The sequence below is a fragment of the Canis lupus genome, chromosome 25, assembly GCF_003254725.2.
Source record: "Canis lupus dingo isolate Sandy chromosome 25, ASM325472v2, whole genome shotgun sequence".
NCBI lineage: Eukaryota > Metazoa > Chordata > Mammalia > Carnivora > Canidae > Canis > Canis lupus.
The window spans coordinates 47,505,726-47,527,639 of record NC_064267.1 but is presented as its reverse complement, the minus strand read 5'-3'; the positions used below and the strand labels follow the sequence as shown (position 1 = coordinate 47,527,639).

The 21,914-nt window shown below is 56.3% G+C and overlaps 1 protein-coding gene and 1 long non-coding RNA gene across 4 annotated transcripts; one reads left to right on the top strand and one right to left on the bottom strand.

The window, feature by feature from the left end:
* Positions 1 to 9,940: 9,940 nt before the first annotated feature.
* On the bottom strand, positions 9,941 to 21,628 carry ACKR3 (atypical chemokine receptor 3). Of its 3 annotated transcripts, XM_025463558.3 has the most exons (3): positions 21,533 to 21,619; positions 21,221 to 21,427; positions 9,941 to 11,911 (listed from the first exon to the last, which is right to left on the bottom strand). In XM_025463558.3, exon 3 carries the CDS (start codon positions 11,883 to 11,885, stop codon positions 10,797 to 10,799), a length of 1,089 nt encoding a protein of 362 aa, XP_025319343.1. In that variant the 5' UTR covers positions 11,886 to 11,911; positions 21,221 to 21,427; positions 21,533 to 21,619; the 3' UTR covers positions 9,941 to 10,796. The 3 variants fall into 3 exon arrangements, with proteins under 3 accessions (XP_025319343.1, XP_025319342.1, XP_025319344.1); XM_025463557.3 differs by lacking the exon at positions 21,221 to 21,427 and having other exon boundaries at positions 21,533 to 21,628; XM_025463559.3 differs by lacking the exons at positions 21,221 to 21,427; positions 21,533 to 21,619 and adding an exon at positions 20,237 to 20,634.
* On the top strand, positions 18,630 to 20,285 carry LOC118355285 (uncharacterized). Its single transcript, XR_004817418.2, has 3 exons — positions 18,630 to 18,762; positions 19,201 to 19,311; positions 20,148 to 20,285. It is a non-coding gene; the product is annotated as an uncharacterized LOC118355285 (long non-coding RNA).
* Positions 21,629 to 21,914: the final 286 nt, after the last annotated feature.

Genomic DNA, 21,914 nt, shown 5'->3' with positions numbered 1-21,914 from the left:
AGACATCCCCTTCATTCGTCATCCTCAGCATTAGTCCTGGAGCTCATGCTGCCCGGAGCTGAACGCGGCTGAGACGCGTTACCCTGAAACCAATCCCGACGATCCTGCCGGCCGACCTCAACCAGGACACCTGCGCTTGCTGCATCTGTTTCTTCCCCGTGCAACAGAGCTGCCTGAACCCCACAGTCTCGCATCTGAGAAGGGGGAGTCTGTAACCTGTGAGCGTCCCGCCTGGACATCCATGCAGGTCTGGTTATGAGGCCGGTCGGTGACCAGGCGTAGCAGCGCGGACTGAGCAGCCCAGAGATGATGAACTGTTGAAGTCAGCCTCGAGGCAGGCCACCCGTGACCACACCTCATTACTCACTGGCCACTCGGGGCCTCCCTGGCTGGATTCCGCTCAGGCCACCGGGGCGTGCTTCCTTCCGCAGCACGCGTGTCACGCGCCGCCCCAGACCGCTGGGTGCCTTCTGTTAGCACCACTGCCTTTGGTCCCCATCAAGCAGGTGTGAGCTCCTGAGTCCCAACAAGGAGGTGTTTGGGGTCGCAGGGGTCTCCATGGGCAGCATTAGAAATAATGTGATGTTGGACCCGTGGTGTGACAAATACTGGAATTGACTCAGAAAAAAAAAAAAAAACAGGCAAGAAAAATTTTGAGTGCAAAGAGGAGGGACGGGGAGTGAGAATCAGGGCTGCTCCCACACCCGCCCTGCCCTCGACAGGGGACTTGGTCAGTTCGAGGAAGGACTCAGGAATGAGGAGGAGACCGTGCCAGCCACCGAGGGACAGTACACAGCTCGGCAGCCTTCGGAAAGGTGCCGACAGCACTGAAAAGCCATTCGAGGACAATGAGGCAGCCCAGCGCTCAGGATCGGGGAGGGGACACCACCCCTGGGCCCACGGGGCCATTGAGGAGGTGGGTTCCCCAAGCCAGCAGGTCAAGGCCACCCGGCAGGGGCAGCTCCGAGGCCCGGCACCATGCGTGCCAAGGAGGAGCACAGGACGGAGCCGCTGCAGAGCCGCTGACCGGAGCAGGGAGGGAGGACAGAGTGCCCTGGCTTCTCCCTCCTGCCCCCACTGTCCTGCTGGGGCCCCTGAGCGGCCCAGGGTGGGGCGGAAGCCAGCTACCGGGGGTCCCCGGAGTGCAGAGCACCAGGGCCAAGTCTGACGCTTGCAAGAGGGATGAGTTGGTTGGATAGAGACCAGGTAGGGGACCAACCAACCGATGAAACCGAGCTGAGGGCCCCCGTGGGAGGGTGACGGGTGGCGGCCGATACCCGGGGAAAGCAAACCCATCAGACGCTTGCCTGCCCTTCCCGTGGGACGCAGCAGGCCCTGACTTACCCCCCACGCCCCCGCCATCAGTCAGGGTCCACTCAGGAGAAGAAATTTGAACAGAGGAAGTTTAATACAAAGGGTTGCCAACCATAGCAAGGCTTCACTGGCATATCTTCCAAAACCCTCCCTAGGGCGGCCTTGGAGAAAACTCAACCAAACGTAAATAGACACATACGTATCGTCTTTTACTTTCTATCTCCCAAGCCCATAATGAAATCCGACGTCCTGCAGAGAGAGAGAAACCAATAAGAAACAAATTTATTTATGCCACAAACCCCAGAAAGCCTTAGAAACGAGCTGCCGGGCACCAGCAAAGAGGGCAGGACGCGCGCGGCCCAGTGGTGCGGCCTGCAAGAACCAACTGTCGCACTTCCAGAACTTTTGTCCATCAGTCACTAAACACAGCCCTTATTAAAACTAAATCATATGAACTTCAAAATGAATGCACCGTACGAGAAGCAGAGGTAATAAGTACTCAGGACGCGCCACATCCCGACCCTTCTGTTCCGTGACCGACGGGACTGCGTCCACCCGCTGGAGGCGCCACGGACGGACCCTCCCTCCTCCACTCTGCCTTCAGCGACATCCCACGGGGAGCGGGACATCGGCCACGGTGGGAATATTTACCCCACGGGAACCAATAGATTCTAGACATCAGGACCTTTTTCTTTCCTCCCAGGAGCCAATTCTTCGACGTTTAGCCAAGACACCCCTGGGTGATGCTGAAAACATGGTGATCTTAGACACCCCTACTTCGAAGTCAGGAGACCACCCCTTCCCATCAAGAGGGAAAACTAGGTGCCTCCTGGGGAGACACTGAAGCGGGGTCTGGGCCCCAGGGCGGAGCAGCAGGTGGTGAGAGACAAAGGCTGAAGCTGGGGCAATTGAGCAAAAGTCATGATGGGGTTGGGGACACTCCCCCAGCCCGCTTCCCTACCCCCTTCTTCTGCTCCCCTTCTAGAATGCCACAGACCAGGGCTACGCCTCCCAGGCAGACGGGGCGGGGGTGGGGGGAGGGGGGGGGCTCTGGGCGAGGAGGCCAGGCTGGGAGGAGAGCCCCGTGGGCTCTGACATTCAGGTGTCCTCCCGGCCACGTGGTTCTTCTGCGAGGTCGCTGCCACCAGGGCCCTCCTCGCCACACAGCGCGTCCCGTCGGGCCTCCAGCAGCTCCTGTGAACCGGGAACAGATCGCCAAAGACCTGTAGCTGTTTGAGGGAAAAACCTGGATGTGAAACATAGAAACCAAAACCTGCAAACGGGGACATAGGAGGAGAAAGGTGTGGCCGGAGGAGCAGTGCACAAGCCCTGTGCACGCAGGGCTGGGCTGGGAACCAGGAGCCGGGCTGGCGCTGTGTACACCTGTCTGCCCACCTGGTGCGTGGGCAGGAGCATCCCTGCAGGGGGGCCGACTCGTGTCCCCTAAACAACACATCCACTCAGCTCGCGACCGGGGGCTTCCTTGAGAAGGATCTTCTCAGATATCATTAAGGGTCCTAAAGGCAATGACGGGGAGAGGGAGGGCCTGTAAGGACAGGGGGAGACCCAGAGATGCGGAGAAAAGAAGTCACGTGAAGCCAGAGGCCACAACTGGGGTCATGCAGCCCCAAGCCAGGGAAGGCCTGGAGGTGGAAGGCGTGACCGTCCCTCAGATCTGTCAGGAGCAACCGAGCCTGCCAACGCCTTGATTTCAGACTTCAGGCCCCCAGGAGTGTGAGACAATATGTTTCTGTGGTTGCAAGCCCCCCACTATGTGGCCCTTTGTTACAGCAGCCCTAGAAAACGGCCTTGCCATCAGCCCGCAGGAAGCCGTGTGCACCAGCCGCCTTGCCCGGGCTGTAGACGCGCTGAGCCGCGTTCAGATTCCAGATCACGGCGGGAGGGGCAGGCCGGGGGCCCCCACAAGCTCCCTCGGGCCCCGTTTCCTGTCTCCGAGAAGGGAATGCACACACGTGAGCATCCTCCCCAGCACCCACCTGGCTGGCTGGGGTGGGGCGCGGCGGCACACAGAGGTGTCCTCCCGTCTCTGCGAGGGGCCTGCACACCGCAAGCGCTCAGGAAGTTCATTACACCCTGTGGGCTATGGACTGAGTGTTCCTGCCCCCTGTCCTGAAAAAATTCATATGCTGAAGCCCTAAACCCCCACCCCCACTCCCAGTCTTGCTGTATTTGAAGACAGGACGTCCGAGGAAGTGACGAAGATGAAATGGAGTCATAGGGATGGAGCCCTGGTCCGCTGGGATCAGTGGCCTTGTTAAGAAGAGATGCCAAGGGCGTCTGGGTAGCTCAGCGGTTGAGCATCTCCCTTCAGCCTAGGGCGTGACCCCGGGGTCCTGAGATCGAGTCCTGCATCGGGCTCCCTGCATGGAGCCTGCAGTGTGTGTGTGTGTGTGTGTGTGTGTGTGTGTGTGTGTGTCTCATGAATAAATAAAATATTTTTTTTTTAAAAAAGAAGACATGCCAAGCACTTGGCCCCATCCCCGCAGTGTATACAAAGAAGGGGTCCCGTGAGCACCCAGCGAGAGAGCCGCTACCCATACACCAAGAGAAGCCTCACCATGCCAGCTCCCTGCTCTAGGGTTTCCAGCCTCCAGAACTGCGAGAAAATGAGTTGTTGTTTAAGCCCCCTCGGTATCTTGTCACAGCAGCTCCCCCGCCCCCGCCCCCTGTCGCCCTCGCCGTGGTTGTCAGTTCTCCCCATTGAGTGTCGAGCCCCAGGGAGGGAGCGGGAAGCAGGAGGGGAAGGGAAGACGCAGATGGAGGTGCTCTGGTCTCTGTCCTGCCTGAGCCATCGGGGCTGCGCCCTCACGTCCCCACGCTCCCTGGCTTTGGCCCTGTGACCTCCAGGACATTTCCAGTCCTCTTCACCGACCCGGAGCCCCCCATGCCCAGGACACCAGCTCAGGGGCGCAGGTCAGGTCTTTGGCAGGCCGGTGCACGGCCCAGGTAAGAAAGGAAGGGGCGGCTGGGAGCACTGCACGGGGGCTCCTCCTGCCACCCCGGGCAGGGCCCCGATTGCGGTTTGTAGGTAGCAGATGCTCGAACCCTCGGCCTAAAGACCGTACGTGAGATAGGGGGGAGAGAAGACCACGCAGACGCAGACTCTGGGCGGGCTGGGGGAGCTGGTGGGACGCTGGCACTTACGGCGTGGTCTCCGTCCCTCCGCAGCCACAGCAAGGACCCGTCGGGCCACCACGCGGGACAGCCAGCGGGGTCTGGCTCGCAGAGAACCGCCTGTTCCTTTTGGAAACGGGGCTCCCAAGGTACATTCTGGAGCTGCTGAGGGCGGAGTGCAGATTGCCCGAAGCCTCACTGGCCGCTCCCCTGACTTGCTTGTCCTCAGGCCTCATTTTCTGTCCCCGGGACAGGGGTGGCCATTAAGATGTCTAATTCCCACTTGGAAATATGCTCCTATCACACAGTCGTGGGCGATGCCAGCACTCATGAACTTCTGGCCGCCCCTCAGATGCCTTCACCTCCCCATAACACATGCCCTCTCAAGCGTGACGGCATCCCAGCGACATGCCGAGGCCTGCCGAGCCCCCTGGGGCTGCCTGCTGGAGCCTGGCCGTCCTCAGGCTGGGAGAGCAGGACCCCTTCTTCGGAAGCTCCCCCGGTTCCTTCTGTAAAGCATCACTCTCGGGGATCCCCGGGGCCTCGGCAGTTTGGCACCTGCCTTCGGCCCAGAGCGTGACCCTGGAGACCCGGGATCGAGTCCCACATCGGGCTCCCTGCACGGAGCCTGCTTCTCCCTCTGCCTGTGTCTCTGCCTCTCCCTCTGTGTCTCTCATGAATAAATAAATAAAATCTTTTTTTTAAAAAAAAAAAAAAAAAGGATCACTCTCTCCGGTGGGCGCTGTTTCCAGAACAAGACCACTGGATCCTTCTCACCGCGCCGCCCTCTAACGATCCCCCTCGACGTCTCATTGTCCACCTCTCCCCTTCCAGGCTGGGAGCGTATCAAAAGGAAACACAAAGCCCTGGCCATCTCTGACATTTTAAAGACAAGCACAGTGCCTGGCACACAGTGGGCCCTCGGTAGAGCCCGTCCGATCTGCGACTGAATGAACAAGCGCATGGATGGATGAATATATTAACGGGAACAAGTGTGGGATAAATTGCAGAGAAAGCCGTCCATCGGTTGCACAGCTGGGCCACTGACGACTTTTCATTTATACTTCAGGCTCCACACGAAATTCAAATTCTCATTACAGTACCGCATAAAACACAATCCGCACTTCCAACAACGACCCTGAGAAATGCGGCGGCGGCGGGAAAACCTTTAATGCGTTCTTCCTATTGATTACAGCTCTGCGAAAGGGAATGAAAAGATCAGCTTCAAACGCTTTCCTGTGAAAGGCTAAAAGGAAGCAAATCCAGCATGGTATAGCGAAGCCCGGGGCCCTTTCAGACATGCGGCGGCCACCGACACGTCGTGTTTGCGGCTCGCCCCATGACATGTTGCCGTGCCAACATACATTCTGAGTCACCCAAGCAGATTTAATGCCATTGCCACAATGACTCGCTCTTTGCTGTTTCTCCTAAAACTTGTTAAAGGGAAGATTCCGACCTACCTAGGAAATGATTTTAATCAGTTTAGTTCCGGAAATAACTATGGAAATTCAGATTTTTTTTTGTTGTTGTTGTTTTTTTTTTCTGTTCCATTCGGTTGCTTCGGAACATTATATTGTGACCAACCGCTGACGGTCACCGCGTTTTCCCGAGAAATGACATGATTGGCAGCCGTTCTGAATCCCACATGGAAAGGTCTGAGTGAATAAGCATATGAAAAGCCAACCAAGAGGCAGCTTTTGAAAAAAATAAGAGAAACACCAAAATTGCCCATCGCTCTTCTCATCCCATACAGATGACCGTCCCCTCCTTCAGTAAGAGTCCTCCCCCGGGGCCACTTATCTCGGTCCTTGGGAAGCAGGGCCCTGGGAAATCCAGACGGAGGCCGTGTGTACGGCCACATGCAGCCACACGCAGGTGAACAGAGAGTCACCGGTGGCCGTCAGACAAGCCTGGAAAGACGAGAGTGCGCCAGAGTTCTGATCACGGGCCTCCCCGGCTTAGGGTGGGGTTACATCCCAAGAAACTATAAAATCGTGGCAAATGCAAACTGCCTACAATATGTCAGTCAGTTTCCTATCACGCCTGACCCAAGCCGCTGTCATTCCGTATCAAGGGCTGTTGGTGTCGAGATTCGGGGCTGCCGGCGAGCCCTGCACATCTGTGCACCACCCAGGACGTAAGGGGCTTTTCCCTGGCAGTTCCCAGAGCAGGACAAGGGGTGGGAAGTGCTTTCTTTATAACAGTGGCAGGTCTTCTCAAGCATTTAGTACCCCCACCCCCGGGGGACCATCACCCCAGATGGACTGAAATCTCAGGGCCATGCATCCACCCAGAGACGTCCCTACGGTTTAGGAGCAAAGCCCAAACCCCTAGGAGGAGACTGTGGGGACCCCCCTGCACTCATCAGCCCTTGCACTCAGCCCCATCTGGTGAACATTCACAGCTCCCCATGTGTCTGTCCACTGGGGATACTGGGCTTAGCGTGGATGGGGAGTCGCCTGGACCCCAGGGAGGGGAGGCCCAGGGAGACAGAACCACGTGCCTCCTAAATAGACCCCATCCTCAAGCAGCTGCCTCCTGGGGGGCGCTCCAGAAGCAGCCAGCCTGGCGATTTTCAACTTCTTGTTACCCAGTAAGAGATCTGAACGCAAGTGTCCGCCGGCTCTCGGGCCAGGTTGCCCTGAGTCTCCCGGGAGGGCTGAAGCCGTTATCCAGGGGACAGATTTATTCCTTGATGCCCCCAGGATTTTATGTGTGGTGTTTTCAGCTGCAGGTCCCAGGAGGCTGCTGATACCCTGGCGCACGTGGAAGGGGTTCACTAGCGACGCGAGCTGCCGTCTGCTCGGGCCCCCGGTGCAGGCCTGTTGCTGCCTTTGGAGCCCGGTCCGAGGGAGACGCTGGAGCCAAAGAGCCTTCCCCCGTCTCCAGGGAGGTGGGGGCTCCAGGTCGCTTCTCTCTCCACCCCACGTCCCATCCTCTCCTGCAGCCCAGCCACCTTCCTGGGTCCAAACGCGTCGTGCGCTGAATTACTAACAACTTCACGACCGTCTCGCGGGGCTGGCATTTTCAGGGATCTCTCCCTCCGAAACGATGCCAAACGAATGAACCTCAAAAGGGAGAAATGTCAGCGTGAGGCTCTCTGGACTCTGAATTTGAGGAGACCCAGGGATCTTCTGCCCCAACCTTCCTCCCCCTAGAGCCCACCTCATACCCCAAACCTGGCACACAACTCCTCCCAACTCCACACCCACATCCACGTGGGTGGGACAGGATTTCTTTAATATTAACGGATCATCCGTTCCCCTTCCACGGAGTTTTGTGCCCCTTGACCTGCGCCTTCACCTTCCACCTGCAGTGCCGCAGTCCAGCGCCGTTGCTCGTGGGAAAGGTATGAGAGCCAGAGATCCAAGGAAGGAGGGCTTTGGGGTCCGGATTAACCGGGGTGATCTGGGGCAAGTCTTCAAGCCCCAGGCAGCACAAAGAAGGGGGTTGCTAGGAGCAGAGAGAGCTTAGTCACCGCAGCTTCCCTGGGATGGAGCTTGCACCGCAGAGACCCCACAGAGGTCGAGGGCACCACGTCCTGGGGTCTGTGGGCAGATGGGCAACCCCCACAAAGCAAAAGGTGGCTGCGTGGTAGGTCTAGAATCAGTTCAGCCTCTGCACGCCCTCCCTCCCTCCACCCCTCAGTGCAGGAGGGGGCAGCTGGGTGAGTCAGAAACCAGAAAGGGGCCAGGGCAGTCCACCATGGACCCGAGGACCCCACGACCCAACGTGAGGCTGGAAAACAATAGAAGGAGACACTGCGATAGGGTGACACAGAGGAGCCCTATGGCCGTGCACATTTCTGAAGATGATGGCAGGGACAGACGGTGAGGGCCACCCCCGACTCTCCTCCCCACATCACCCCCTGCAGAGCTTGCCCAAAACCCCAAGGTGATTGGGCAATTGTGGGGAGCATCTCTGAATTGAGTCAGGGCCTCGAGATAGAAATCGAGTTGAATGACTTTCTCTATCACACCTACTGCACAGCTGAGCTTAGGGCTCGAATTTACTATGTGGTGAGTGTGTTTCCCTCTGAACTTAGACCCCCAGGAAGCTGGGAGCAAGCTGCAATCCCTTCCTATGGTCAGGAACACGTGTCTGGGGGCATGACTCACTGGTATCCTGCTCTCGCTCGTCCTGGCTCTTGGGATCCTCACCTGTGGTTGGGCTGCTGTCCCACTAACTACACTACTGTCATCCAACCGGAATCCTATTTGGAACAAGGCAAGGCGCACACGCACCTGAGAACACGTGTGTGCATCAAGCAGATATTTAGATATTTAATTTATAACCCTGGTTTCAAAAGTGTCAGCTACAAGCCCTTTGAGGAAATAGGAGCCCCTCCCACCACCACCGCAGCAGGCTCGGTCCGTGGGCTCTGGGGGGCTGCTGGGGGGGGTAGCCCACCGCGAGTCTATGGGTGAGCCAACATGCACAGGGACTTTCCTATACAGTAGCAGCCCCCAAACCCACAGGGGAGAGTGGAGCTCCTGGCCGGGGTCCACCCTTGTGTTGGCAAATAGCTCTCCACCTGCATCAGTCCCATCGGAGGTGGAGATGCTAAGGGCAGCTTTGGGGAGCCGGGTCCTCCCCATCAGATCCCGCCCGGACGCACCTGCCCGCTAAGGTCTCCACCACTCTGTGGTCCCACAGAGGGTGAGTGAGGCCACAGCAGAATGGGCCATTCCCAAAGTGCTCTTTCCAGCCACTCATCAAGGGGGAATTACTTGGTAATGCCCAGGCTGCCGATTCGCTCACCCCATGGCCTCAAGAAGAGGGTCCCTGATTGGTTTTATCTTTTAAATGAAGAGTTTGTCCCGTATGCAGAAAGAGAAAGCAGGACTTATACCACAGGACCTTAGCAGGGGAGCATCAAGGGGCTGTGACATGTGGCCCTGGGAGCACACAAGGTCATGCACAACGACATGAGTCCTGAGCCCTGAAGGATTCCGAGCCAACAGCAGGTGAGAACCTCCCAGCACCAATGTGGTCTTGAAAGCCACACCTCCCAACCACCTCTTCCCTGCAAATACATTGCATGACATAAAAAAAATAAAAAATTAAAAAAAATTTTAAAAAGCCAAATCCAGGAGGCCTGGGTGGCTCAGTGGTTGAGCATCTGCCTTCAGCCCAGGGCATGATCCCAGGGTCCTGGGATCGAGTCCCACATCGGGCTCCCCACAGGGAGCCTGCTTCTCCTCTGCCTGTTTCTGCCTCTCTCTCTCTCTCTCTCTGCATCTCTCACGAATAGATAAATTTTTTTTTAAATTCAAAAATAAATAAATAAATAACCCAAACCCTCAATACGTTCGAATGTTTTCCCCTTTATGTCATTTCCACAAGTGAACCCCTGGGGTTTTGCCGTTATGGTGGCGCCCTTCTCTTATACATATTAGGACAACCCATCGTGCCGTATATATTTGTACTGTTATTACCACACATGCCACCTAAATGCCAAACATGCTTCTAACACTGAGACGCAGATGCCTTTTTTAGGAAAAACAAATCTTTATTAAAAAAAAAAAAAGAAAAATAACTTACAAATTGAGAGAACTCTCCGAAATAAGACTGTTCAAAACTTTGTGCGCGGCGCTGCAGCCTGGAGAGGTTCCGCTTCGTTTCGCATTTTTAATGTAACTTTAAGATACAATTAATATCACAAACTGCTTTACAGCGTCCTTCTTGTCCCATATCCCATGCAGGTAGCAAAGCACCACACAGATATAAAACTATCGTAAATAAAACATTTCAGCCCAGACCGGCATATATTTATATATTTATATATTTATATTTATATATATATATATATATATAAAATTTCAAAACAGCTAACAATTAATGTCATCCTTAGTCAAAACTGAAATCAAACTAGTCTTAAAACTACAACGCTCTGAATATATGTCAGCGTATGTATATGTATCGTATGTGACAGCGCCCATACGATTTTTATAAAATATATTTAAACTTTCAAGTACATTTATAAGGTACGCCGATAATGAGAAAATAAAGTCTTAAAACTTAAATACAAGTCACCAAGTAAAACCTCCAGGGAACACAGAAAGTCCTATTTTACAGAAGTGCAGGCGAGCCCGCCACGCAACCGGCTTGGACGAGTAAGTAGTAGGGTCACGCAGCACGGCCCATGCCGTCAGGACGCACGGCCCCGTGACAGCCACCCCGGCAGCCGGACAAAGAGGAGAAGGGCCCACGGTGGCACCTGCTTCCCCACTTCACGCGACTCAGGCCTCAAGCCCCAAGGCGCCTTGCTTGAACTCTTGGAGACGATGCAACCCAGCGCCGTGTAGGAAGCGCGCACGCTTGTCCCCGAGGCCCCGCGGGGCCTGTCACTTGGCGTTTTGCTCCAAGGCGGAGTACTCCGTCTCCGACACCCTGGAGGCATCGATGAGCTTGGTGAGACCCGTCTTGGCAGAGTACTTAAAGATGAAGGCCTTCATCAGCTCGTATCTGTAGTTACGGTTGATGAAGCTGTAGAGCACAGGGTTGACGCAGCAGTGCACCAGAGACAGGCACTGCGTGACGTGCAGAGCCGTGAAGAGGAAGTTCTCCAGCTGGCAGGTGAAGGGGATGTAGTGAAGGATGGAGAAGATGTCCAGGAGCACCACCACGTGGTAGGGGAGCCAGCACACGAGGAAGACCACCACGTAGGAGAAGATGATCTTTCGGCTGCTCTGCTTCTCCTGGTCGCTGGACGCGGAGATGGCGCGGGCCAGCAGGCAGTAGAAGACGGCGATGACGCAGAAGGGGATGGCGAAGCCCAGGACCACCGAGACCAGCTCCATGCTGATGAGCCACTCCTTGACGCTGTGCTCGGGGTAGAAGGAGCGGCAGTAGGTCTCGTTGTTGGACGCCGACGTGACGGTCTTCAGGTAGTAGGTGTCGGGCAGGGACACGCAGAAGGCCAGCAGCCACACCAGGACACAGACGGCGCGGCGAACCACCTTCTTCCTGCGGCTCGACGTGCTGGCGAAGTAGGTGATGGAGAGGTAGCGGTCCACGCTCATGCACGTGAGGAAGAAGATGCTGCCGAACAGGTTGATGGAGAAGATGAGGTGCGTGATCTTGCACGTGAGCTCCCCCATGGGCCACTGGTTATGCTGCACGAGGCTGACCACCCAGACGGGGATGGTGACGACCACCCACAGGTCGGCGATGGCCAGGTTGAGGATGTAGCAGTGAGTGTCGTAGCCGGTGGTCTTGGCCTGGATGTTCACCCAGACCACCACGGAGTTGGCGATCATGCCGATCACGAAGATGAAGATGTAAATGAAGGACAGCGTGTACAGCAGCACGCTTTTGTTGGGCATGTTGGGGCACAGCACGGTGTCCACGACGATGCAGTCGCTGCTGTTGCACGGCCAGCTTATGTCGGAGAAGTTGCCTGGCTCGGCGTAGTCGAAGAGGTGCAGATCCATGGTGCTGCGGGCAGCCGGCGAACGGCCTAGGCAGGAAATGAAACAGAAAGGACGGAATGGAAAAGGGGGTTCACCGGGGAACACGGCAGGCGCCCTTGCAGCGCTCCACACGCTCAGCCGCTCTGCTTCGCTCGTGGCGTCTTCCACCCAAAGGAGAAAAGGAAGCAGCAGGACAATGACAGGACACACGCCCAGCATCCAAGCCCCTGCGGCGCCCGAGTGAGAGGGGGACCGCCCTCTCTATCTTCTTATGGCTGTGTTCTCAAGACCTCACCAGCCCGGCTGTGCCCGCAGCGTGAGATCTGCCCAGACCAGGGGCAGGGGGGGACGTCTGACAGCCACAGCGACGCTGACGCCCCGCTCATTCTCAGCAGGGGACACTGGAGCCACCTTCCCCATACCCCAGAGAACGGCAGCAGCGACCATCTGTTCCTGGCACTGCTCTGGCCCCGGTGTCCTGCTCTGGTGTCTTAACGAGAGGGCCTCAGATTCCAAGGGTGCATCCAAAATGTGACTCAGTGCTTTTTTACCTTCCTGCAAAACGTGCATGTAAACCCGGGTCGAACAGGCCACCTTCAGTTCGCCTTCACGAAGACCACGTGAGACGTGAGACGCGGTCAGCCCTGCAGCCTGGCTGCCGCCGCACGGCCCCCCGCCCCCCGGAACCCGGAGACCCTGGGTTTGCCGTGGGATTTTCAACTAAGGGCAACCAACCAGCTGTCTGGCACTGTGGGCCACTGCCTCGTGTCTCCTTCTTTCATTAACCCAACTGCTTCAACAGCAGCTTGTGCCAAGACCCAGGGCACAAAAATCGCCACCTGCTGCAGTTCTGGAGGGGCAGACAATTGTCTCCACTGTCTTTCCTGCTGACCTGACGTGAGGCCAACACTCTGAACTGTCACCATTTTGATATTAACAGAGAAATCAGCTCCGAAGTACCCCTGTGCCTAGAAATGATCATTTCTCCCCAAATGCACCGGCTAGGAGAGCTTCCAGGGGCTGTCTTCTACTGCTGCCCCAGCCACTGGAGGGCCCCGAAACCCCTCCAGGACATGGCCCTGGGTGGGCAGCCCACTGTGCGACCACGGGAACAAGGACGCCCTGCGGAGAGCGACCTCGCAGAGGAATGCTGTTGTCCTTCCTTCTCACATGTCACAGGTAATAACTGACCCCAAGTCGAGCTTCTGCGCCAAGTTCATTTAACGTGGATTCCAGGTCACACAGAACTCCCTGGAGGATGGGCCACACGGGTCCACGGGTCAGCGCCCAGGTGGCTACGCTAACGGTATGAGGACACACAGCCGGGAAAACCAGCCACCCCGAGACCGGACCTTCCTGGGTGGGAATCCTGACTCTTTCCTCACCGGCGTTGAACCTGAGACTCGCTAACCTGCCTTTGGCTGCATCCTCGAGACACCGGCACCATCTCCCAGAGGCGCCCAAGAACCGAAGGGTCCAAACTGGAATCTAGCACACAGCAGGTGCCCTGTCGCTCCCTCCCACCCCACCCCCATCCCTTTGGCAAAAAAGCACAGCCCCCCTTAATTCTTGCTCCACGTTTGAAGCCAAGTCTCACTGCCTAAGTAATACACGTCCCCGCCCGGAGGGAGACGGAGGGGTGTGCAGAGACGGGCAGTCTGATACGTTGGCCTTCAGGATAAATGCACAGGAGCCCTGACAAGTGAGATGCTCCCTGGTCTCCCAGGACCGGCTCCTGAGCCTCGAAACTCACAGCAGGTGACCTAATCCTAAATCTCAGGTAGCAGGTAGCGGACATCACCTGCAGGCTTCTTCTGGGCAGTTCTCCTCTGGGGGTTGAAAGTGGCCACTGGTCCCTCTCCCGGGGGGAACCTCACCAGGTCCCCGTGGCCCCGCTGCTGAGGGGAGGAGGCTGGGCCTCCCCGGAGGTGCCCGCAGCAGCCGGCTGGGCCCAGAGAGCACCCCACCAGGAGGAGCCCATGCCCTGTGACCACCGCCTTGTGCAAGACCAGACACACCAGCAGAGGAGGGCACCCAGGGAGACTCAGCATGACCACGTTTAGGACAAAGGAAACTGTCACGTTATGAGACTTCGGACCGCCTCGTCCTAAGTGGCAGCTTGAAGAGCCCCAAAGCCCATGGGTCCAAGGGGCAGCAGAGGACACCCTCGAGGATCCACGGCTCCCTGACCCCCTGGACTGGCCTCAGGGTGGGCAGCCAGCCCCAGCCCGTGCTCTGAAGCTACTCCTGCCACCTCGCCCCCGCCCGGCCACTAACCTGCCCGCAGCTGGCCCTCCCCTCCCCATCCCACGAAGCCCCCAGCCCCAGAAGAGAACAAAGCAAGGATTTCAGCTCCGCTCTCCTATATATGGCTCAATGTGGCGACCCCCTTAATCCCCCCATTTCCTTAACATGAAACACATCTGCAGCATGGGCTGCTTTATAAAGCACTTTGGCCTCATGACCTCACCTGACTCCACAGTCCCTGTAGAGCGGAGGGGCTGTGCTGGAGGGCACAGCCCGGGCCAGGCAGGGCCCCTCCCCAGCCCCATAAGGCCAGGGCAGACACAGCCACAGAGCCATCACGGGGCCGGAGAGGAAGGAATGCCCGCCCCCAGGGCCCCAGGACCCCCAGCCCTGTTAGCCTGACAGGGTCCAAGCACCCCCAGCTCTTTGCTCACCACGAGGAGACAGGAAGTGAGCTCGGGCCTCCTGTGCTGCTCAGCGGAAGGCGCCGGGCACTGTTCAGTGTGGACAGCCGGACCCCTGCAGGGCCAGGGTTGTATGAGAAGTTACATGCCTCTCACACCCCACCCTTTTGGAAATTACTAGGTCAAGATGTCCAGATTGGGGCGCTTGGGGGGCTCAGCGGCTGAGCATCTGCCTTCGGCTCAGGGTGTGACCCCGGGATCCCGGGATCGAGTCCCCCATCGGGCTCCCTGCATGGAGCCTGCTTCTCCCTCTGCCTGTGTCTCTGCCTCTCTCTCTCTCTCTGTCTCATGAATAAATAAATAAAATCTTCCAAAAAAAGTAGAATCAAGTTGTCCAGACCGACCCTCTGGAGCTGCCAACCGCTCCAACCATGGCGCAGGGAGGGCTCAGGGCCCATCCTTGGTTTCCTCCTCTGCCCTCTGGGCGATGGAAACCTGAATAGTGATCACTGGGCCTCTGGCTCCCCTCCCTCCCGGGGCCACAGTGGGGCTCTTCCAGCCAGGGCCGAAGGGGAGGGCAGAGGCTTCGGGGCTCCCGGGTGGAGCGGGCAAGCCCGCTGGCCCAGAGGTCGGTGATCTTCCAGCACCCATCAGCCCGGGAGCTGAGGGCCGAGGCCGGGGCCCTGGCCACCGCCTCCCCCAGGGAGGACCCCCGGCACCCCCTCCCAGGGCAGGGCGGCTTTCGTGGCCAAGAGGAGGAGGGAGACAGAGAGGAGCTGAAACAAAGCACAGTCTTCAGAGGCCCTGCAAATCCAGACAGAGGATTTGGATTTGGGAAACCAAACTCACAACAGCTTAGCCCCCTGCCCCGTCATTTCAGTATTTTTCATGCATTTGGTTTTGGAAACAATCAAAGGCCATTTCCAGAGAAGATAAGGTTTGACAAAGACAACCTCATCTTATGTCCCATGTGGTCTGCAGCAAAGGCCCGTGGGCTCGAACCAGGGTCCAGGAGGGCTGGGGCCGTCCCCTTGGTGCAGTCCCGCCGATGGTGTGCGGCCGCCCCCGAAGAAAGGACCTTCCTAATCTGCTGGCCGAGATCTTAACAAGTGGCCCTCTCACAGCCACGGATAGGGCAAGCTACGGAGTGTCTACCCAGGCCCCCCTGGTTTCCACAGGCTGGCGACAAAACCCGAGGGTGGAGGGGTGAGGGGGCGGCCGGCGAGCGACAGCCCAGAGCGCCCAGCACCGGAGGCCCAGCTGCCCTCCAGCGAACGCAGGACACAGCCGGCGGACCGCACTCCCAGGGAGTCCAAGCCGACTGAAGACCACCCCGACCTGGGGACACCCCTCAACCCAGCCGCTCCGGTCCCCTCTCTGCTGGAGGAAAGCCCCAACTCCACCCCGCCAGCCTGGGGCCAGAGCTTGTAGATTCTACTCTATAAACTTCTGTATTATTTATTTGACATCAAGAATGAGGGAGATTTTAGATTTTGGAGGGAGGGTTCACAGAACAGTAACGGATCCAGTTCCATCATCCTAGGGCGCTGGGCACCCCTGTCTCCCCTGCATGCCCTGAGCCCCGCCGACTGCTCCCCTCGCCAGGGCTCCCGGTCTCTCGACTCCCCGTCCCGCACCCGGACCCTGGGAGCATCGCCAGGACCACGGCCTACGCCTGGGGTCCGCACAGGGCCTCAGCCACCCTCCCGTTCCCGGGGGCAGAGGGGCTCCTTGTGGTCACTTGGAGGACCTTTCCGGGAGATGTGCCTCTCATTTCTCAGGTGCGTGTGCATCTGCCAAGGATCCCTGACAGCGACTGGAGTGCAGCACGTGGTGTGAGATTTCGCTGCCTCCCAACGGTGGCCTGAGCTCACCGGGGGCTGGGGGTCAAGCCAGAATTAGAAGGCCCCGAGGTCAGTCTGCACGGGGGGCAGTCGGCCTGCAGTAAACCGCCCGCTCACGGGCCCAGGGACAGGCCCTCCGTGACAGAGACTGCCAAGCAGTCAGGCCTCTGGCTGGCCCACACCGTAACTGCCTTCGGCATGTTTGCAAATCCACATCGCAGACAGGAAGATTATTCTGCACCAGCCCCTTAGCTGCTCCTACACCAATCAACGCATCCTGTTTCTCCCCCTGGTCCCCTACCCAGGCCACACAGCTCTATTATGTGTCACTGCTCCCCCACAGCTGAGACCCAAAACACCAGCGCCTGAGTCCTGCTGCACAGGACCACCGCAGTGGTCTGGGGGCTGCGACCTCCTGCCTCCCTGGGTCCCCTGAGTCCTGCACCCCCAGCCAGCATGGTGCTCGGCGGGGCGCTAATAAAGGACAGTGGAGTGCAAAAACAAAACAAAACAAAACAAACAAACAAAAAAACCACACTCCATGTTCTTCCTGCCCAAGCCCTGCACCCCTACGATGTCTTCATCTTTGCATGAAGCCAGCACAATACAGGGGTTCAGGGTGTCCACAGTCAAGAAGTCAATAGTGATCATCAGGCTGCACCAAGCCCAGTGGTCTGAGGCCATCACTGGAACAGGAGTCCAGAAGAGACTCTTCCGAACTCCCCCTCATCGAACTGAGACAAAGATCACCCTTTTCATGCCCCAAATGTCTGTGGAGCCTCCCATGAGGGGACCACTGCTCTGGAGGCCAAAGAGCAGAACCGCCATGCACCATCCTCAAGGACTCACCAGCCAACTGAGAAGGGCAGGAAGGCAGCAGGGCGGTGGTGGGTGCCCCTGGAGCAGGAGGGTGAGGAATTCCCACTCACGTGGTTTATGGGGGTCATCAGGGAGGAATGCAGGGGTGAGATGATCAATGATAGAGACCATGGAGAGGGTCACCGGACGAGGCTGAGGCCAAGCTCCCCACAAAGGAAAGGTAGCAGGTGACAAGAGTCAGGGGCAGGGGTACAGGGAGTGAGGGAGTCAGGCTGGGCCTGCCCACACAGAGCCGCAAAGGTTTTGAGCAAAGGAGCAGCTTATGGCAAAAAAAAAGGCTCTTGAGGGTGTAGGGGGACACAAACCTGGTAGAAGGCATGCAGTGGGGGCCTCTGGCGGCAGGGTGCAAACAGGCCTCAGGAACGTGCTTGCTCCCAGTCCCCACTGGTGCAGATAAGATTACATGGGACCAGGCGACCAGGACTAGGTACCAGGTCGCACAGTGAGGGGCCTCCTGGGCCTTGGGGCTCCTTAGGACCTCTCCTACAGGTGACCTTTCTTATTGGCCTTCTGTGGTTTGGGACCTGTGTCCTCCCAGGATGGAATTTCCCGGAGCAGTTCACTGTTGTTCAAACTGGATCACCTTGCTCAGCCTCCCGCCGCTGCACACCTGCACACTGAGGCCAGGCCAGGAGAAGAGAGCCGCGTATCTCGGTTTGTGGCTAACAACGGCCCTCCTCACTTCCCCAACTTTTCCAGACTTCACCCAGTGGCAGCCATGCTCTGGCCTCTTTGCCAGTCTAGTTGGCATGCAGTTCAGGTCACGAGAACTCACACCACATCTAAAAAAATCATTAGGCAATTGCCCATCACTGGGGTCAGGGTTTTATTTGTTTGCTTTTTGGTTTTTTGGGGTTGTTTTTGTTTTTGTTTTTACAGATGCTGCATTAAATCTATGGGCAAGTCCAGAAAAGCTTCAGCCCTGGCAGGCTCCCTGCAGCCATCTGCTAGGGCTGACAGCAGACTGGGGAATGGTCTGTCCTCCAGTGCCAAGCAAACAGAATGTGTCTTGACTGCACATTCAGTTGCAGACTACGAATTATTTCACACAAGCAAGGAATGGCTCTAAATCATTAGAAAACTCAAAAAAATAATAATAATAATAATAAAGAGAGGAAAAGAGGGGAAAAAAACTCCCTACCCTGAGTCATATATAGGTCACTTATCCCTGGAGTCCTCAACCTACTTCCTGTTAACACATGGGGTGGGACATCCTCGCCCACTTTTAAATATTTGGGGGAGAAAAGGAACCCCACATCCAGAAACCCGATCTGGTCTATTGTGCTCAGCTGCCCACAGGGAAGCAGTGCTGTGCCCAGAAGGGCAGATCCAAAGATCCACGTCACAAAGGCTGCCGTCTGGGTTGGCCGGGTGTAACCAGAACCCCAGTTCCCACCCAGCTCAGGACCTGGACGAGGCAGTGGGAGGTCAGCCAGGCTCTCGGCCAGACACAATAGAGTTCCCAGGAGAAGGCTACTCAATCTTGGACTCTTCTAATAAAACTCGGGGAAGAGCCCCACAAAGGTATTTGTTACAATTAGAAAATGTGAAGATGCTGGCTATCTGGCTGACACAGCCCCCCCCCACCCCCACCCAGGGTCCTCCATGCTGCCCACTGCTCCTCTAGCTGTCCCTTAGCCACCCGGGTGACTCCCAGTCCCTCCACCCTTCAAGCACTAGGAACAAAACAGAGTCGGCTCCAAACCTACCTGTGGCTCAGCAAAATGTTCACAATAAAAATATTTACTCCCCTCCTCACTTTCATCAGGAAAGCATCTACTTTTTTCTCCAATTCTAAATCACTAGATTCTTCGGTTAAAAAAACAAACAAACATCAAATATTCCCTGTAGAAAACCATCAAATACAGACTCAGATAATTCTCCTATTTTTCCTTTTCTTCTCTCCCTCCCTCCCTCTCTTTCTTTCTTTTTTTTTTTCTTGTTTGTTTTTACTCTTAATAGAAACTGTGTGTCCCAGGACTACAATTTTCTGGACTTGAACAGCACTTTCCGTGACCTGGCCTTGAGTTTCTCTCTAAACTCTACCTACGTGCGTGTAACTCGACTAGAAAGGTGCTCTAAGACCGTTCTTCTTCCTAAAAGTAAAGCTAAGTTCAAACCCTGTACATTTTAGTTCCAAAATCCGTTTGCGCCCTGCAAAACCACCGAAAAAAATCTAAAGTCCTGAAATCCTGAAGGTTTTTCTCCCCCTCAGTTTACTCTTGGGGTTTCTAGAGTGACCGTCTGCCGGTCTCAGGTTTGAGTAACTCCAGCCAGCTCCCTCACGCCTCCCTGAAAACAGAAGCCCCTCTGCCTAGATGAGCACACAAAAAGCCACTGTTCCTGATTAAGTAGGTTTTTTTGTTTGGATTTTTTTTTTTTTTCACCCAGAAAGCCTATACTTTGCCTGTTCTGGGTCTGATTAGAAACCATAATACCTTCTCAATTCTCCCAGGACTTGCTGTTAATAAGGGGAAAACTCACCTCCAAAGTCCTGACTCAGTTAAGCACCAGCATGTTGCCTTGGCTATACTCTCTGGAACTTTTTTCAAACTATGATTGCAATGCATGCCACTTTTTAAAATTGGACAGGCAGCAAAATGCAGGCATTTCTCAATTTTCTTTTGCTCTATCACCCCCACCCTTACCCACCACCACCCCCATCCCCAAGAGGCTGGGGCATCCAGCTCAGCAATTGTGCACACATTCAAGTGTTTATTGCACAGATTGGGGGGGAAAAAGAGCAAATTGTTTCCAAGCTAGAGCTCCCATGTGCAACTTTGCTTTAGAGAAAGGCTTTGCATCTGGGGAAGCTCGTGCGCTGATGGGAGGAAGGACAGGCAGTTTATCCATTTAAAATCTATAGAAAGTTAAGCACAGACCCCAGCAGCCTCCACTTTCTTTTCTAGGCAAGCCTATTTGATCTCCGCATTTTTGCTGGAATAAATAAAAGGACACAAAAGCAGCATCTGCGTTTAAAAAGAAAAGAAAAAGTTACCACATTGAGACTTTGCAGAATGAAGTTTCAGGGGATGTCAGCGCACCAAATACCCCTCCAAGAGCTGTAAACCATGTCAGGGGCCCCTCCTGCACTTCTGGAAAACCTAATGATCCCGTCGTGAGCAAGTGAATTGAGAGAAAGAAAAAGAAAGAAAAGGAAGGAAGGAAGGAAGGAAGGAAGGAAGGAAGGAAGGAAGGAAGGAAGGAAGGAAGGAAAAAAGAAGGAAAGAAAGAAAGAAAAAGAAAGAAAGAAAGAAAGAAAGAAAGAAAGAAAGAAAGAAAGAAAGAAAGAAAGAAAGAAAGAAGAAAGAAAGAAAAAGAGGAAGAGAGACAGAAAAGGAGGAGGGAGCCGCAGAGGGAGCCAGCCAGTCTGACTTTTACAACTTCTCATTCTCTCTGGAAGTTACAAGTCTTGGCTAACCACCCACCCCTGACCTCACTCCAAAGTTCTCGCTGTCAGTCACCCCTCCAGTCTTTCTGCATGCTAACGAAATCCAACAAAAGTCAGGTTTTACCTGAAGGGTATATTTAAATTACAAAAATCCTAGACTTGTGCCTGTGCCTTTTTCCCCCCCAAACTGCCAGTTACACTTACCTTCCGAGAGCACAATAAATATTCAAATCAGATTAGCCAGGAAGCCATCCAAGACCCAAGACCGAGCTGCCTTTAACACTCACCCTTAGAGCTTCCAGGCTCCCAGGAGCTGGTGCTCCCTCCCGCCCCAGAGCCCTGGATTCAAATACATTCTGGAATCACAAAGATTCACAGCACCCTTTAGGGGGGGCTTCCCTTAAGGATGCCCCCTCAAGCAAGCTTAGCCCGTCCTTCAATGACACCTGTACTGGCCAGTCCATCTGTTTCCCCTCACCCCAAGGACCCACGCGTGGAAGAGGCAAGCAGTGAGTGGTGCCAGGCGTGCCTGATGCCAGCTCCGGGCCAGCAGGATGGACGGTGCGCATTCCTGCTGAGTCCTGCACTTACCCGAGCTGAAAGGCGCACGGCTCTGGGTGCCTAAAGCCAACACACTGCACGAGCGCTGGTTCCACGCGTGACTTAAGGCCACCCGGCCTCTTGCTTTCCGCAGCAGAGCGCGGTGGCCCCGGCTTTGCAAGGCGCTTTGCAGCGCGCAGCGCCGTGCTCTGGGGAAGCAGACCTGCAGCCACCAGCGCAGCGACTCAGGAGTCCGGGCTGGGGGGGTTGGGGGGGGGGGACCACTTAGCTCCAGGCTGGAAGCCCTGACCTCCGTGCACCCCCCCTCGGTGCAGGCCGGGCTGCGGGGAGCAGTCGCCTTACCTCGCGGCGGGGCTCGGGCTCGGGGCTCCCTGCGCGCTGGCGGCGGCCTCGGCTCCCCGCCTCGGGGCTGAGCGGTTTGCAGCACTGAGCTCCCGGCGGCCGCCCCGCGTTATATACACCGCAGGCAGGCGCCTCTAGGTGGCAGCTTTGTAACCCGCATCTGCTCCCTCCCTCCCCGCCCTCCCCCCTTGCACACGTGCATACACACACACACACAAGCATGCATGCACGCGCGCACACACCCACGCACCTCTCTGTAAACCCCGATCTGTCCTCCCCCCCCCCAGCTCTGCACCCTCACAAAGCGCCCTTGGGGGAAACCCCAGCCGCCCTTGGCTCAGCAAAGGTCTGATGAAGCCCCAAGGTCCGGCCCCCACGGGGG